General features: G+C 39.6%; 1 protein-coding gene across 2 annotated transcripts; it reads left to right on the plus strand.

Moving 5' to 3' along the window:
• The first annotated feature begins 1124 nt into the window (after nt 1-1124).
• On the plus strand, nt 1125-8928 carry LOC115568442 (uncharacterized). Of its 2 annotated transcripts, XM_030395728.1 has the most exons (6): nt 1125-1176; nt 5874-5945; nt 6347-6464; nt 6809-6970; nt 7061-7156; nt 8430-8928. In XM_030395728.1, exons 4-6 carry the CDS (start codon nt 6938-6940, stop codon nt 8730-8732), a joined length of 432 nt encoding a protein of 143 aa, XP_030251588.1. In that variant the 5' UTR covers nt 1125-1176; nt 5874-5945; nt 6347-6464; nt 6809-6937; the 3' UTR covers nt 8733-8928. The 2 variants fall into 2 exon arrangements, with proteins under 2 accessions (XP_030251588.1, XP_030251587.1); XM_030395727.1 differs by lacking the exons at nt 1125-1176; nt 5874-5945; nt 6347-6464 and having other exon boundaries at nt 6596-6970.
• The last annotated feature ends 6434 nt before the right edge of the window (nt 8929-15362 follow it).

A 15362-nucleotide genomic window follows, 5' to 3' on the forward strand; every position in this document is an offset into this window, starting at 1 on the left:
ACTGGGCCGAGACCCATTCTCTCCAAGTGTCATGGAAATCCATTCAGACGTTTTCAGTAATCAACCAACAAACACACTAGGGTGAAAACATAACCAACTTGCTGCAGGTGATGAACCTTGTCTCATGCGGGATAGGAAGATAGAACAAAAAAAAAAAGATTTGAGAATTAAAGCCCCACCTGCAAGAATTGGGAAGTGGTTGTTAGTAAAGTAAGCACATATTTACTGCTTGCATTGATGTCAATATAAGTCAAAGATGATCCAGTTATGAATGGTTCAGGTAAAATAGCCTCAAGAAGTACTAACATGTTGACCATGCAGGCTTTGGCATTTCCCTATCTTCCCCACATTCTGTTTGTGTGAGTGCAGAGGATGTAAGAAACAAGTCTGTTCTCAAATCACACATAAGTAGCCTCAATTACTTGCTCTCAGACGCACTGTAAGTTTCTTTCTCATTCTCGCCACACACACATTCACACACTTAGCCTTGGACCCCCTGAATGAAATCTTTATACTGTATACATCCAATCAATCTTCTTGCTTTGTTTGTTTTCATATGGCATACATTATGAAGTTAATCAACCCCCCAAGACTGCACACATGTATATGCAGAGAGTCTATTCTTTTTACAGCAGTTCAGTGATTTGTCTCCTGCTGTCACTCGGAAGAGAATGTCAAAATGTTTGTTTCTCAGAAACTTATTATGGATATCGTGAAACATATTGAGCCTGTTCATCTTATTACGACCCATATTTACGTTTGTTATTCGGTGGTGATCTCTAGTGGCTGAAGTAATTATTATAGCTGCAAAGGAGGAAGAAGTAGTGTCAAGAGTGATACGTCTATATAGGGAGGAGGTCGGAGATGGGCAGTCAGGTTAAACAAGCACATGACTTTGATTCAGGAGACAGCTGTTCATGTCCAGAGTGAAGCCAAATGTTAAGGGTGACTGCTTTTGACTGACTGACATAGTTGCATCACATACATAACATAACCCGGGTGGGAAAACCCTTATTTATTTATAATATTTTCCCTTATAAAGTAAGATGTCATGTGATTGCACCGTACGTCATCACGTCACGTCATTAGAGCGCGACCAGTCGCGGTAACATGACCCCGCTGTGGCTTGCTGCCAGCAGTAGCGAGAGGAGCAGGCAGGGGAAATGTTTGCTGCAGGTACGTCGTATCATCGTTCATTTAATTCAACATCAGCCATTCCAGATCTAAATGCAATAACTGTTGAAACATAGGAGCCGACTACCAGAGCCGCTGAACCTCAGAACTGGAGCCGTATGCTGATTTAATCATGGACTTTGGTGAGTCGCGCTAACGCTATTCATTTGAATGGCGTTGGCTTAGCCTAGCCGCTACCTGTTGATTGTCGGAGCGATTAAGTGTCTTGTATGCCTAGTTCTCTGAATGTGTCCTGCCACATGAAGTGTTAGAAGTGTGACGTGATTTTATGATTGTGTGTATTATCTTTGTGGCAAGAATTGAATGTACTGAAGCTCTTTAAGCTAGTCACTTACATGCAGTCCAGGTAGTTGCTGGTACTGCTATGCATTTTGGTCTGGATGCTTGTCTTGGTGATACTGACGTACTGTGATGAATATTTTGATATAACAAATATTATGTTAATGATTTATATCGATTTATATATATCATGCTGTGATTATATTGTACAATATTGGAATTATTGAATTTGAGATGCTGCTATTTATTTAATGCAGCCTGTGTTAATTGGTTGTATTTCTTGAATGTTGTGTGCACACTAGATATTTAATTGGACCTGTTTTCCATACAGGCCAGGTTGATGGCGAGCTGAGAATTAGCCTGGGCACCAAGCCTGAAGACTGTGTCTCGAGAAAAGCCAACAGAACCCCCACTGCTCTGGTCAGGCTGGTAGGAGGCTCCTTTAGGCAGCCGCTCCCTTTTCCTAATTGTTTGGCCCCTCGCAACTCACTAACGGCCCCTACACACAGCACACACACTCACCTTCCAACCCTTGGACTTTTCCCCTTCCCCATTGGACACTAATCCGTTGGGCCGTTACATTGCGGTAGAGTTTGAACTCTGGTCTTTGGCATTTGGGCCTGGTTAGTACTTGGATGGGAGACTGCCTGGGAATACCAGGTGCTCATGAATTATATGTGCGCTGTGAGTCCTCCGATGTTTACTGACGAAATTAATTGTACATACTGATGTTTTTTTCGAATGGCCATTTGTATTTGCATTCCATATTTCTATTGTTATTCTATTTAATGTTATTGGTATTCCACTATTATAATATATGGTGTCACTAAAATCTTACTGTGTTCCGTGTCTCACTCTCCGCTCCTAGAGCTGAATCTAGTTTTCTGATCCTAGCCCAGATAATAATGTTGTGGCTATCTGTTAGTACATAAACTGTGCATTAATAGGGTAGCATACATGCTACAAGGTCACAGAGGTTAGAGAGGTAACACAGTGATTCTAACCGAGACCACAAGGTTTTTCTAAACCTAACCAAGTTAAGTTGCTAAAGAAAACCAAGCAGTCTTAGTGCATTGTTTCAAGATCATATATAGATGGAGTTCCATTTGGTACAGACCTTTACTCCAACTGCAGCATGGCGTCTTATAGCTTTGGTGATCCTCTGCCTTATCATGTGACATTGTCAATCATAATCATTCCATCAGCCTTAGCTGTACTTTGTGCTTAGCGCTAATAAGCAAAGCTTGCTTATGCTAAACTAAATCGGCAAAACATGCAAAACATAACCTGCCTTACACCAGAATGTTAGCATTGTCATCAGGAGCGTGCACGTGTTAGCATGCTGACCTTTGCATTCAGCTCAAAGCAGAATGACTCACTGTGCCACTCAAGTCTGTAGACAGTCTTGTTATTTTGTATCTTGCAACATCGGTTTGTGAGCTTTAAGTATTTTTTGGCATTTTTGCCTTCAATGTAAAACCTAACAGTACATGTGAATAAAAGAAGAAAGTTAACGTAACTCAAACTCTGAAAAAAGTTAGAGTCACTCATTTCCATCAATTAAACTAACTCAAAAATGAAACGTTGACGTAACAACTCAGTTGCTTTGGGTGCACTTAAAGTTTTGGAGCATTTAAGTGTTGGTGATGTAATTCCATTTCATTCCACTAACTCATTTTTTATAAGTTGTGTTTATACTATTATTAAAAAAAATTAAGTCCTGTTGACCATGGGCTGCCATTTAGCATTTTTCATTCTATTATTGTCATTTTGGTTCAGAAATCAGTTTATTGTGAACAAGTAAACCAGAATGCATCAAAAAAATATATTTTTAAGCTCTCATAAGTCTGTCAAGCTATCAGTGCCCAACATTGCAAGCTATTATATTTTTTGTAAAAAAAATATATTTGTCAAATAGGTTAAATACATTTTAAGAAATTGGCAGATGTATCCAAAAGAATTGCCCACCACAACTAGATACACTCTCTATTTGTACTGGGCAGCTAATTTGAGTTTTTTCAGCTCTAGTTTTTTCACTCTGTCCCAACGTGAAGCGCTCTGACTCAACCTTTTACAGTCTGCACTCAACGTGTTTGCACCTTTTGCACACGTCACCGACGCCACTCCGCCACCAACTTCAACCTGCAAAGAACCTGTGCAGACCATACAGTTTATGGTGCAGACGGAGCGGGAGGCAGGAAGACTACGTCGCTACGTCGCTCACGAAACATGATGGGATACCTGTAACCTGCCGACGTGACCTAACGTGGGCTCCACAGTGCACAGCTTGTGTCTCTCCTGCTGACGAGGTGACGTTGTTGTGTTATTTTCTTACTGATTTTGTTCGAGTTTTCCTTTTTTTTCTTCGGCGAGCTGTTTGTTTATTGGACTGTTTGGATTGAAAAAGCAGAACGTGCGCGCTGGAGTGAGGGTAAGTTAACGTTACGTTAGCTAACACTTTTCAAATGTTATGCACTAATGTTAGCTAGCACGCAGCGTTGTTAAAAAAATATCCGTCGTGCTTTTTATTTGTTGCAGTTAAATTCGTCGAAGAAAGACGGCTGCTGAGTCTGCGTATGTCTGTTCAACTGCTTGCAAATACAACGTAGATGGCTTCCCGTGTAACTACCCTAAACTTAATCAAGCGGGAGCCTCACTCCATTTGGCGCTTTCCATAACATCTCCGCTCTGCTGGCTGATAACTGCCGATAAAAGTCAATTAATTTGGTCAGTGAGAAAAGTACATTTCTGCAGTGGACAGAAAAACATGTTTACCAGGCAGACTTGTAGAAAGACGTAATTGTTTGATGAAAATATGTGGAAATGTAAATTATGTGAGTTTCTAGTTGCTTGAAAAAACAGTTATTGAGACATTACAGGCTCTACCATGGCCAGTATTCTATGGTTTCCCCTTTGCCTTGCCTGTATACTAGTTGCATGTGCACATTTACTTCACTGAAATTCATTTGTCCAGAAATCATTCAGCTAGAAGAGTGGTAGGTGGTGACGATCATGATTTGTTGTTTGACCGGGCATTTCATTGCCCTGTTTGTGAATTTAAGCAGCCATTTGTTGAGAGGGAAATGTACAATCATCTAAGGGGACATTTAAGAAAGAAGGAAATGGTGCCATGTCCATTTACGACTTGTAAGTTTCAAACAAATGTTTACTCCACATACAATGCACACAAATGCAGAGAACATCAGAATGCATCAGACAATGATGTAGCAGTTGTAGTGCAAAACGTTCCAGGTGTTTCCCAGGAAAGTGACATTGAACATGACTCCGTGGAGCTATCACATTAGGATGAAACTGCCCCAATAGCAGGCACTAGCACTGAGGGATTAGCAGAGCAGTTACAGTACAATCTGGCTGCTTTCTTTCTGAAAATGCAAACTATTCTCCATGTATCACAGAGGGCAATACAGGAAATTATTGAACACATTGATCAGTTGTTTTCACTGTCTGAACCTGTTGTCCGAGAATCTGTTATCAAAATACTGAAAAAACATGACTGTTCTTTCACTGACACACTTGTAAGTGAGATTGTCCAGGCGGTTTCTGAGAGTAATGTTTTGCATAAATCTGTTACCTCTGAGGGATCACTCTCAACAGTTAAGAGGAGAAAATCTTATTTTGAGGAGAAGTTTCCATATGTTAAGCCTGTAGAATACCTAATTGAGTCATCACAACGCAACTACATGTATGTGCCTATTCTCACATCTTTACAACAGTTGTTGCAAAAACCTGATGTACTTGAGAAAGTCAAAGAAACAACATCACATATGCCTGGACAGTATTTTTCATATTGTGATGGCTCCCACTATCAGGAAAATCTGCTTCTTTCAGATGAGGGTGAGAAATTATCAATAATTCTTTGTGTTGATGATTTTGAAATTGCAAATCCTCTAGGGACATCGAGAAAAATTCACAAAGTATGTGGAGTGTACTAGACATTAGCTAACATACCAGTATCGCTCAGTCCTCCGTTCTACTCCGCTGGCCCTTTTGTGCAATGCAAATGATGTACGACAGTTTGGATATGAGAGGGTTTTTGCACCTCTCTTGGCTGATCTAAAAACACTTGGGTGTCTACATTGAAACATTTGGTGACTGTCTCAAAGGCACAGTCTGCTCTGTTGTGGCTGATAACCTTGCAGCCCATGGGCTCGCTGGTTTCAGTGAGAGTTTCAGGGCTAGATATTTCTGCAGATTCTGCCTTGCCACCCAGACAGAAATGCAGAAATCAGATGCTGTGACCGGTGGTTTTGAAAGGTGATGAAAAGATTCCCATGATACCCTGGTTCAAGAAATACAGACAAATGAAACTGTGGAGAATTATGGTGTAAAACAGAGTTGTGTTCTCTCTAATCATCTCTCCTATTTCCATCCCGTTACAGGATTTCTGCCGGACGTCCTCCACAACTTGTTTGAAGGTGTGATCCCGGTGGAGCTGGTACACTGTTTGAAAGGTTTGATGGCAAAAAAATATTTCACGTTGGAGGAGCTGAATAAAGCAATCCTGTGTTTTCCCTACCAGCATTCTGACAAAGTTGACCGCCCTCACCCAGTTCCTCAAAATGTTGCTAGTCGAGGAACAATTGGTGGGAATGGGCATGAGAACCACACTCTTCTTAGACTGCTACCTGTTTTCATTGGCTCCAGAGTTCCAGAGGGGGACAAAATATGGGAGATCCTAATGGAATTGAAGGATATAGTTGAGCTTGCTGTTTCTCATAGTTTCACAGATAATACCATTCAGTACATGGCCAGCAAGATTTTAGATCACAGGCAACTCCTTCAGGAAGTCTTCCCCAACTTAAGACTGCGACCAAAGCATCACTACATCGAACATTATCCTTTTCTCATCAAGTGCTTTGGTCCTCTGGTGCATCTGTGGACAATGAGATTTGAGGGGAAGCACAAGGTTTTTAAGAAGATTGTTCGTGACACTCACAACTACAACTACTGCACTCTTTTGTGAAGCCCAGGTGAGTAAAAACTTACAAATAATACTTAAAAATACTGTATGCATCCCTTGTGGCTGATGCTGTACTCCACAGTGTCTGTCTAAAATGTTCTAAAAGCTCAATAAATAAAGTTTTGGAAAAAAAAAATACTGTATGCATATCACCAAGGTCATCATTAGTTTTGAGTAGTTTTATTTGGCATGTCCGTTATATTTGAAAAGACCTGTTTTACAATATCACATTACTTTTGGTGTTGTCTTTTTTTTTTTCTTGTCTGTACACAACATCTATTGCACATCTGCCCGTCCTGGGTGAGGGATTTTTTCTTGGGAGTTTTTCCTCAGCCAGTGTTTTTTTTCATGCAGCTCTACAGTGAATTCCACAGGATCACAAATCTATGTCTGCCATCTATATTCTATGCTTCACTCGACAAGTACGCACCTCAGCTGCTACAGCTTTACAAAAAGAGGAAGACTGGCACTTTTGGACAGAAGATGGAAGCGATTATGATGGCATTTGAGGAACAGGTAATCTTTTATTTTTATTTCATGCATTACATTATTGAATGTGAACAGTGAACACTAACATCCCTTGCATACGCTGTGTTTGTGCAACAGGACAAAAATGATATCTGTGCAGCTCAAACAGCAGCCCTGGCCGGCCTACCACACTACTTGAAGGAGGATTCATCAGAAGTCTTCAGAACATGCAAGGTATTTGTGTGTTCTGCTTCTCAATGCAATTAACATCCGAGCATGTGAGGATCGCTTTCCTTTTTTAACATGTGGTTTAAATTAAGTCTCATCATGCACATTAAGATTAATTTAACAGATTATCTGCTTCCAAATCTGGAAAATAATTCATATTTTAAATATAATATCAATATCTGATTCCAGAAGACACAGACTCTTTCCTCATGATGGTAATAAACTTCATTAACAAGTAATCTTAGTTTAGCACAAGTACTCTTAGTTTAGCAGAATGTAACACTGTGTAGCACCCTTTAAATGTACATTTGGTACATGTGTAAAGGTGACACTCATTTTACTTTAGGAGGAAAGATTGGACCCGGACGAGGTTTTGAAAACAGAAGAAACTATATTTTTTGACAGTATCAGTAATATGTAAATCCACAAAAAGAAAACCATTCAGTGCCTCCTGGATCTCTTTTGTATAGACAAGTGAATAATCAAACCTTGGATTTAGCTCAGTAACTTTAAATAGTAATACATGGAAAAACAAGTGAAAATGGGCCCACAAATAAAATAAAGAAGAGAGTCTGTGTTTAGCCAGTCTTCACTGTCAGTGTTCGATGTTTTTTCAATGTCCATCTATCCGGGTAGTATGACTTTGTTTAGTTTATCTGACTGAAGAGATTGTTTGTCCTCCATCAGATGAACAGTGGAAAAAAAAACGCCAATGTCATGCCACTTGGAGGCCTACATCCTGCTCCTCGGGCTGCTGATGCAGGCCATCTTCAGAATCCATTCTTTAAAAAAACTAACCTGCATAGAGTGATAGTTGTGAGATTTCGCTTGTCAATAGAAAAGACCCAAAAGGCGGAGCTCGTCAAAAACAACTCGCTCATGAAAGTGGGAATCCTTTAAAAGACAAAACTCAAAACAGAATGTTGATATATCAACTTTACAGAAAGTTATTGAACTGAGGAGGATCTCTCATCTGTCATGTGTGCACTCTGGTCTGAACTACCTGTAAACATTGTTGAGCCAGAAAAAACTGGAGATTACACTATTGCAACAAATGGGCGTTATAATAAGATTTAGCAATGAAACACTACATTCCTAAATTAGTCCAGTCAGTTATAGTTTAGAAATTCTTTCTTTAGTTTAGAAATTCTTTCTTTAGTTTTTCTTAAACTTTCTTATCAAAATCTGGAAGGGATAATGTTATGGGTTTTTATCATCAGACTTTTAATTAGCTTGATTTGTAAAATTACACTTAGACATTCCTTTCTCCTTTTTTTAGGATGACTTGGAAGCCGCCCAGGAGGGAGCAGTGGCTCTGGTGGCAGTGGTGAATGAGGAGAAGGTGCTTCAAGTTCCCTTCGAAACCCAGCATGTGTCCATTGTTCTTGAAGATACGGTTGTCATGTCACATAGATCATGGACCGATTCACTTTTGTTTGCATTGGTGTATGCACTGCATTTGAAGTACCCAGAAAAGCTCAGTGGCTTCTTCGAGTTCATTCAGGTTATCCTCCTTGACCTGGATGATGGCAGGAAGCAGCTTAGGCCTAAACTACAGGCCTTAAAAAATGAGCTGGAGTAAAGTTATTAAGTAAAGTTGTTGTAAAGCATTTGTTGTCAGCAGTTTCTAAACAAAATACCATGTGGTTGGCCAGTTGATTTATTTTGTTTAGACAAGTGTTTAGTGTAGTTATGGTTAATCATTTTACTGTGCATATTAGTATGGTGTCACCAGTTCTATTAAGATGATACTGTACCATGATTGATCTGAGCCCCAGAGAGGCAAGTCTGTTTTGATTTTATTTTGGTAGTTAAGCATTCAACTTAATAAAACTATTTAGTTATGATACACATTTTGAGTTTTTATCATGTTAATAGAACTCAAATTTTACAAGGCAATTGATTTCCTCAAATGAACTGAGTCGTCAGAACTAGAATGTAGTAATAAATGTAGTCAAAGAAAACAGTAGTTTCAACTTAGAGGGTAACATTTATGGACAAAAGAGCCATTTAAGTTACTATCATTTAATTCTGATCAATTCAATTAACACATTTTAAATTAGTTTGTAGAACTGTTACACACAAGTGAAATATAGTTATTAGTCTTGAGTTCATTGAACTGAGTAAACTGTATGGAATTAGATTTGTGCCAACAGAAACAAACAAAACTTCTTAAATGTCAAACAAAAACAGGAATTTGAGAGAACATAAAACTCATTTCAATAATAAAACTTAGAATTTTGTTTGTGCCAAAACTGTAAACAAAAAGTCAGGGAGCGCAAACGAGAAAGAGCTGCAGAGAGACCATAAAGCTGAGAGTCAGCACAAAAGTCTGAGCGGAGAGAGACCAGCAGAGGGAACCGTAAACAAAATAATGCATTATTAGAAGAGTAAAAGACCAATATTTTACACTATTTGACAAATTATTTGATTGCAAGTTCTAAGTTTTATTTTTGAAATGAGTTTTATGTTCTCTCAAATTCCTGTTTTTGTTTGACATTTAAGAAGTTTTGTTTGTTTCTTTTGGCACAAATCTAATTCCATAAAACTGGTACTTGTAACTTAATTTACCCAAGGTACCGTCACAATAAATACTTGAGTTACTAGAACTTAAACAATTCAACTACAGAAAAATATTTGATTTAAGTTTGCCAACTTAAATGGTTTAAGGCAATCAGTTTCCTCAAATGGTTTGAGTTCAACTAACTCATCAGGTTTTACAGTGTTCATTAGAAATAAGACAGTGGAGACCTGGCAGGAAGTTAGAGAGATGAGGAATAACGTGCAACAAGAGTCCTCGACCAGACTCAAACAGTGGACCCTGAGCTCACTGAGTGACCTCTACTATTTGTTTTTAACATTTTAAAACTATTTTATTTCTCCTTGTCTGTTTCTGAATATTTCCCACCTTTCATTTTTTTATCTCTTCAATGTCATTTCTCTCTCGCCCCTCCTCTCACTCTTTGATTATCATGGACCTCTACATCAAAGGCCTCAGTATACTCAGTGTTTTTTAAAACTGTGTTTTCAGAAACACACATTTAAACTCCAGTCACGTTAGTAAGGTTTACTAACAGGCTAACGAGACAGAGGGCTCCCGGGGAAAAAACCCCCCAAAAAAACAACTAATTATTTTCCTTATTGTCTTTGGTTCTCTCAGAGGGTCCAAAGAAACTCTGTCATGTCCTAGTCAACCAAAACAGAAGCACCTTTTCAGCCACGAGCTGTCTGGCTCATTTCCCAGTTTTCACCCTGTCATACACGTGTCACTTTGATACAAAGTGTGTTTTGTTTTTCAAATTATTTTTTTGCCCTTTTATAGCTTTATTGATAGGACAGCTCAGAGATGACTGGAAACAGGATGAGAGTAGGGAGTGACACATAGCAAAGGGCCCACTGGGCCGCTGCAGGACACAGCCTCTGTACATGGGACGCCCGCTCTACCAACTGAGCTAATGGTGCCCCGTACAAAGTGTGTTTTTGACTGGACTGCGTTCTCTTTGGTCTGTTGTTGGTCTGAGTGCAATAGCTCATACCCTTAGTATTCCAGATTGTCTTGTGCTGAAAAAAAGCCCCACACATCGCTCTCGAGTCCTGGCCTCCAAACAGCTCAGTATTCTCATTTTCAGAGGGCACAAAATCAGCAAGTTTATTATTTTCTTTCTAACCCTAACCCTAATGCCCTGTTTTTTCAACTGCATGCAAAATCAGCTTGACTTCAGTGTAACCTATTGGATCGTCCTAACTGGCCATGGCACGATGTTTTGAGCCACAAATTCCTGTTGCTCGCATTGAAAGAGTTCTCACTCCCAACTCGGAAGAAAACATTGGTTTAAAATTAAAGACATTCAGTCTCGTGACGTAAGTTACATCAGTTACGTTAAACATAATTTTCATGTCATATACATATTTTCAAACTTACTTCTGTAACACAACTTAAAAACAAATAATTCTTGACTTTTGTCTCACGAACGAGAAACAAACACCATTATCCCGAGGGAAAGTACAGTTTATGACCCATACAACCACCCCCTCAGAATTTTCTCACTCTCAGTGCTCTAGAACTTCAAGAAGTGACGCCAGAGGGGTAACTACGGCCACTGATGAGGCTGCTGTGTTTGACTCGTTGGGAGCGAGAATGAGCTGGATAGGTTCATGGTTTGCTTTCATAAAATAATGCATATTTTACTGATTCAGCGTGGGCAGCTGGCGTCCGGACACCACATTGCATCGGACACTTTCACGCAGTTAGGACACTGTGTAGCACAACTTTACACACATAGCCCCGTCTCCTGCTTTCACAGCTTACCTGTGTGTGTGTGTGTGTGTGTGTGTGTGTGTGTGTGTGTCTCACTAAGATCTAAGTGAACTTACAGAGAGGACACCTATAATTGGAAATAATCTATATGGACTTGAGTGTTATAAGGTGTTCTCCATGTAATTAGCCCTAGGAATAAAAGAGACCTATACCTGTCCTTTTTCCCCACTTGTGATTAAATCTCCAATGCATCAGCACTCTTTACTGCTGTACAGTCACTGATCCAGGTACAGTAGAGGCAGCTCTCACTGTAGTCAATAAACCTTTATAGAGAGAGTAATAACCTTCGCTTCTGTCTGTCTTCAACAAATCAGGCATGCTTTTATGAGTTTTACTGTATTGACATCATCACAAATTTCTATTAATGGGTCTCTTGCTGCAGCAGTTTTGTTTCTGGCACCAATCTTGTCACGTCCAGGTTCTGGAATGGAACTTTAATAGGGGGTGTATGACAACGTAAGATATATACAAGCAGTTAAAATTTCAGCTAACTGTAAAATATCAAACAAAATGTCAGAAGTAAGAACCTGACCATGCTCCCTAGTTCTAGTAGTTCTTGTGACCCAGGTATATCCAAAGTGTCCCAAAGAAAAAGAGCTGTGTAAAATGTTGGGGCAGGAGGATGAAATCCTTTTTTGAGGATTCACTACTGGGGATATGGACATTTGAAATTCCTTAAAAATACCTTGTAGGCTATTTCTGACACCAGTTCTGACATCCACACACAGCAGTTATTGATGCTGGGTGTGATCAGAGGTGACACAGACCTTCATCTTTCAACCAGTAGCAAAATACTTTCTCTTTTAAGGTTTTCAGACTGAAGGCGAAGTTCATTTTAGAGGCAGCAAGTTTGCATAGAAAGTCAATTTTTATAGAATTTATGTGACCATTATAATCTATTATAGCTGCTTTGGATCCAGGCCGACAGCAGCCACTATCCTCTTTGGACCTACATAAAACTTTTCAGTGCCAAGACTACAGGTAGCATTTTATACACTGCATGTTTTCAAAGGTGGTTCTTAGTCTTAAACACAGTTTTTCCCAACCTGATGTTCAGGATTCCTGCAAAGGGTCAGAAGATAAATCTGATGGGATGTGAAATTGAACCAAAATATTTCTGCCACACAAAATTACTCCTGTTTTCTTCTGATCATTATTTTTTTCTGGTGAATTATTATCATTTTACATCTGCAGGGGTCTTGAACTTTTCAACTTACTGATCTACCTTTTTTTCAGCATGGCTTCCTGCTGACTTCACCACTGCCCCATCCTCTCCCATACCCTTCCTTACTCAGCAGTAGCAGGCCACTATATTGTTGGCAGAAATGACTGATATGGGATTTATCTATGTGTCACCAGCTCCTCCTCAGCCAAACAAAATGGTCTTGAAGCAGATCTACTTTAAACAGTTGTCCCCTAATGTCAGCAACATGCCCGGACACCTTTTTTCTTTTTCTCTGTTAGACAATATTTACCTCTAAACCTTGAGAGAGACACTCACTTCTGCCATGCGGTTCTCCCTTGACTCATCACTGAGCTTCCTCTCTGACACAGCACTCTCATCAAACATGTAGCATTCAGTTTTTACTTTTTCGTGTTTACAAGCAACAAGAACCATTTACATTTTCGAGAGCCTTCCCACAGAACCATACACCATCAATAAGAGACAGACGGGACAACATTCAAAGGTTAAATCCAAGTTGATATAATAGGACCTTTTTCCGACTGAGGTGATCCAAAGCCCAGTCACCAGGCTGAAATGTTGGCATTTTATGTTTCTGCAAACCATAGATATTGGATATCTTTTAATAAATACCTAATTGGACAGCAGACGTTACAATAACAAACTCGTATGTTCTGCCGCACCACCAGCAGAGTAGCAGGAGTCACACATCAGTTGACAGAGTAAGGAGAACGGGCTTAAAAGAAATTGGTGAGGGAAACTATTTACAATGTTGTATATGTCCATACATTTATTGTTTAAACCAAGTGAGTGGCTAGCCAGTCTTGAATACAGTCTGTTGTTAGTGGGTTATTGGTAACTTACTTTGTGAAGGATGAATGCTTTCAGTCCTATGTGAGCACCATGTGATTCATAGAAGTGATAATGAGAAGTATAATAACAACAACTGTGTGTCAAGAGACGCAGTAACTGTTTGTAACCACTCATCTGCTCTGCCCACTCCAGCCCTAGTGGCCCTTAGTGCAACCCCACTAGCACTGGCCTATATTGAAAAAATAATGACGAAATGTGTGTTCAAAAGAGAGTAGCTCATCGTGAGATGGAGTTATCCTTGCTCGTTCAAGTGTCCTCAGTGTGAGCAATATGTTGTTCCCAGATGGACGAAAGGCATCCTTGTGAACTCGAAAAAAGGCTGCAGTGAGGGCTGGTATACTCACGGAAGCTGTGTGGCCTCAGTTCAAATGTGGCATTTTGTTTTTTATCCGGTGGACTGGTTGAGTCAGGAGCTTTGGGGACTTTGCAAGTTCTGTTGTGGTCAGCGGTGTAGTTGGACCATAATGTCAAGGCAGATTAAGAAAGGAATAAAGTAAAATGCTCTAAGTTTAAGAACTGTCTCCTGAAACTGAACCCAACTTTTGTGATTAGGGTTTACCCTTTAACTTATGTTTGGAATGGCTGTAATGTAAGGAAACATCAGATAAAATGTAAAACTGTTTAGGTCAGTTGTAGAATTAACAATATGGCAATTTTGGTGCACATCAACATTTTAGTACAGTCATCCAAGTTTCTATTTGAGGTTTCTGTTGTTGGTGTTTGATATGGACTCTGACACTGTGACTAATGCCATGCCATAGAGTAACAGAGACCCAGAAAGTCTGGTGTGTGTGTGACCATGAAGACAAAGGAACATTTGCTGCTGTATATCAATGAAGATACTCCATAAGGGATAAAAAGAAGAGCTACAAAAAGAAACCATAGAAACCAAGTAGGTTTTTGCTACTCTCAATTCACTCTGCTGCTTGATAAAACTGTCTCTGGTTGCGATCAAGGTAGACCATTTCCTTTTCTGTTTTTTCAATAGTCCTCATGAGGTGCACTCTGTATAACTCCTTAACTGGTAACTGGGAAACATATGGACAACATTTAATTGCTACAGTTCTACATACAGATTTAACATGGTATTGACCGAAACGCTCACTGTATCAAGTTGTGCTGTGGAAGTTGATGGACCCTCCTCGTGATGCCCAGCTTTGTTCTGTTGAAAGACAAGAATGTGCTAGTTGTTTGTCCATTATCTATGCTCACACTTCAGTGTAGGCTACATGTCAAACTATATTCCACTCGACAATGTAAAGGAATGTGAATGGGTAGACCACTGCCAGTAGCTATACATAATATTAAGACACACTTCAGTAGTCCTCTCTGGATCTCTCCCTGTGGCAGCAGACAGTGTTTCTTCATCATCATCCTTCCCCCAGGGATGCCTTCAGCCACCGGTCGGCCATAGTTTTAGCTGAGGACCATCTCCTCAGCCTCCGTCAGAGGTAGTGGAAGTGGACCTCAACCCGTTTTTCGGGCCTCTGCCTTCCTTCTGTTGGCTGAGCAGAACTCAAATGTTAATTATTTTTTTTTAACTTAGTATTTTATTAAGTGTTCCTGTACACATCGTCACATTTTAAATGTAGCCTATATATAAAATAAAAATGTGTAAACATTGTATCAAGTTTTAATCTACTAAGTGGTGTATTAAGTGGGAGGACGTGTTAAAACAGAATTTGGTTAGGGGTTTACATTACTATTTGAAGTAGCCACTGAATTAATATTTACTTTAACAGCCTAAGTCAATAAAAAAAACAAAGTGAGGTGCAATTGTCTAGCAAAGCATGCCTTGCCTTTTTGAATGATGTTTTTATATTTCAGTTTTAGCTGCT

Source organism: Sparus aurata, chromosome 18, assembly GCF_900880675.1.
Source record: "Sparus aurata chromosome 18, fSpaAur1.1, whole genome shotgun sequence".
Taxonomy (NCBI): domain Eukaryota; kingdom Metazoa; phylum Chordata; class Actinopteri; order Spariformes; family Sparidae; genus Sparus; species Sparus aurata.

Bases quoted from the DNA above. Each gene is read 5' to 3' on its own strand.
- LOC115568442 (XM_030395727.1), top strand. From the start codon at position 6,644: ATGTCCGTTATATTTGAAAAGACCTGTTTTACAATATCACATTACTTT. The intron at 6,971-7,060 runs GTAATCTTTTAT...TTTGTGCAACAG, and splicing joins TGATGGCATTTGAGGAACAG to GACAAAAATGATATCTGTGC. The intron at 7,157-8,429 runs GTATTTGTGTGT...TCCTTTTTTTAG, and splicing joins AAGTCTTCAGAACATGCAAG to GATGACTTGGAAGCCGCCCA.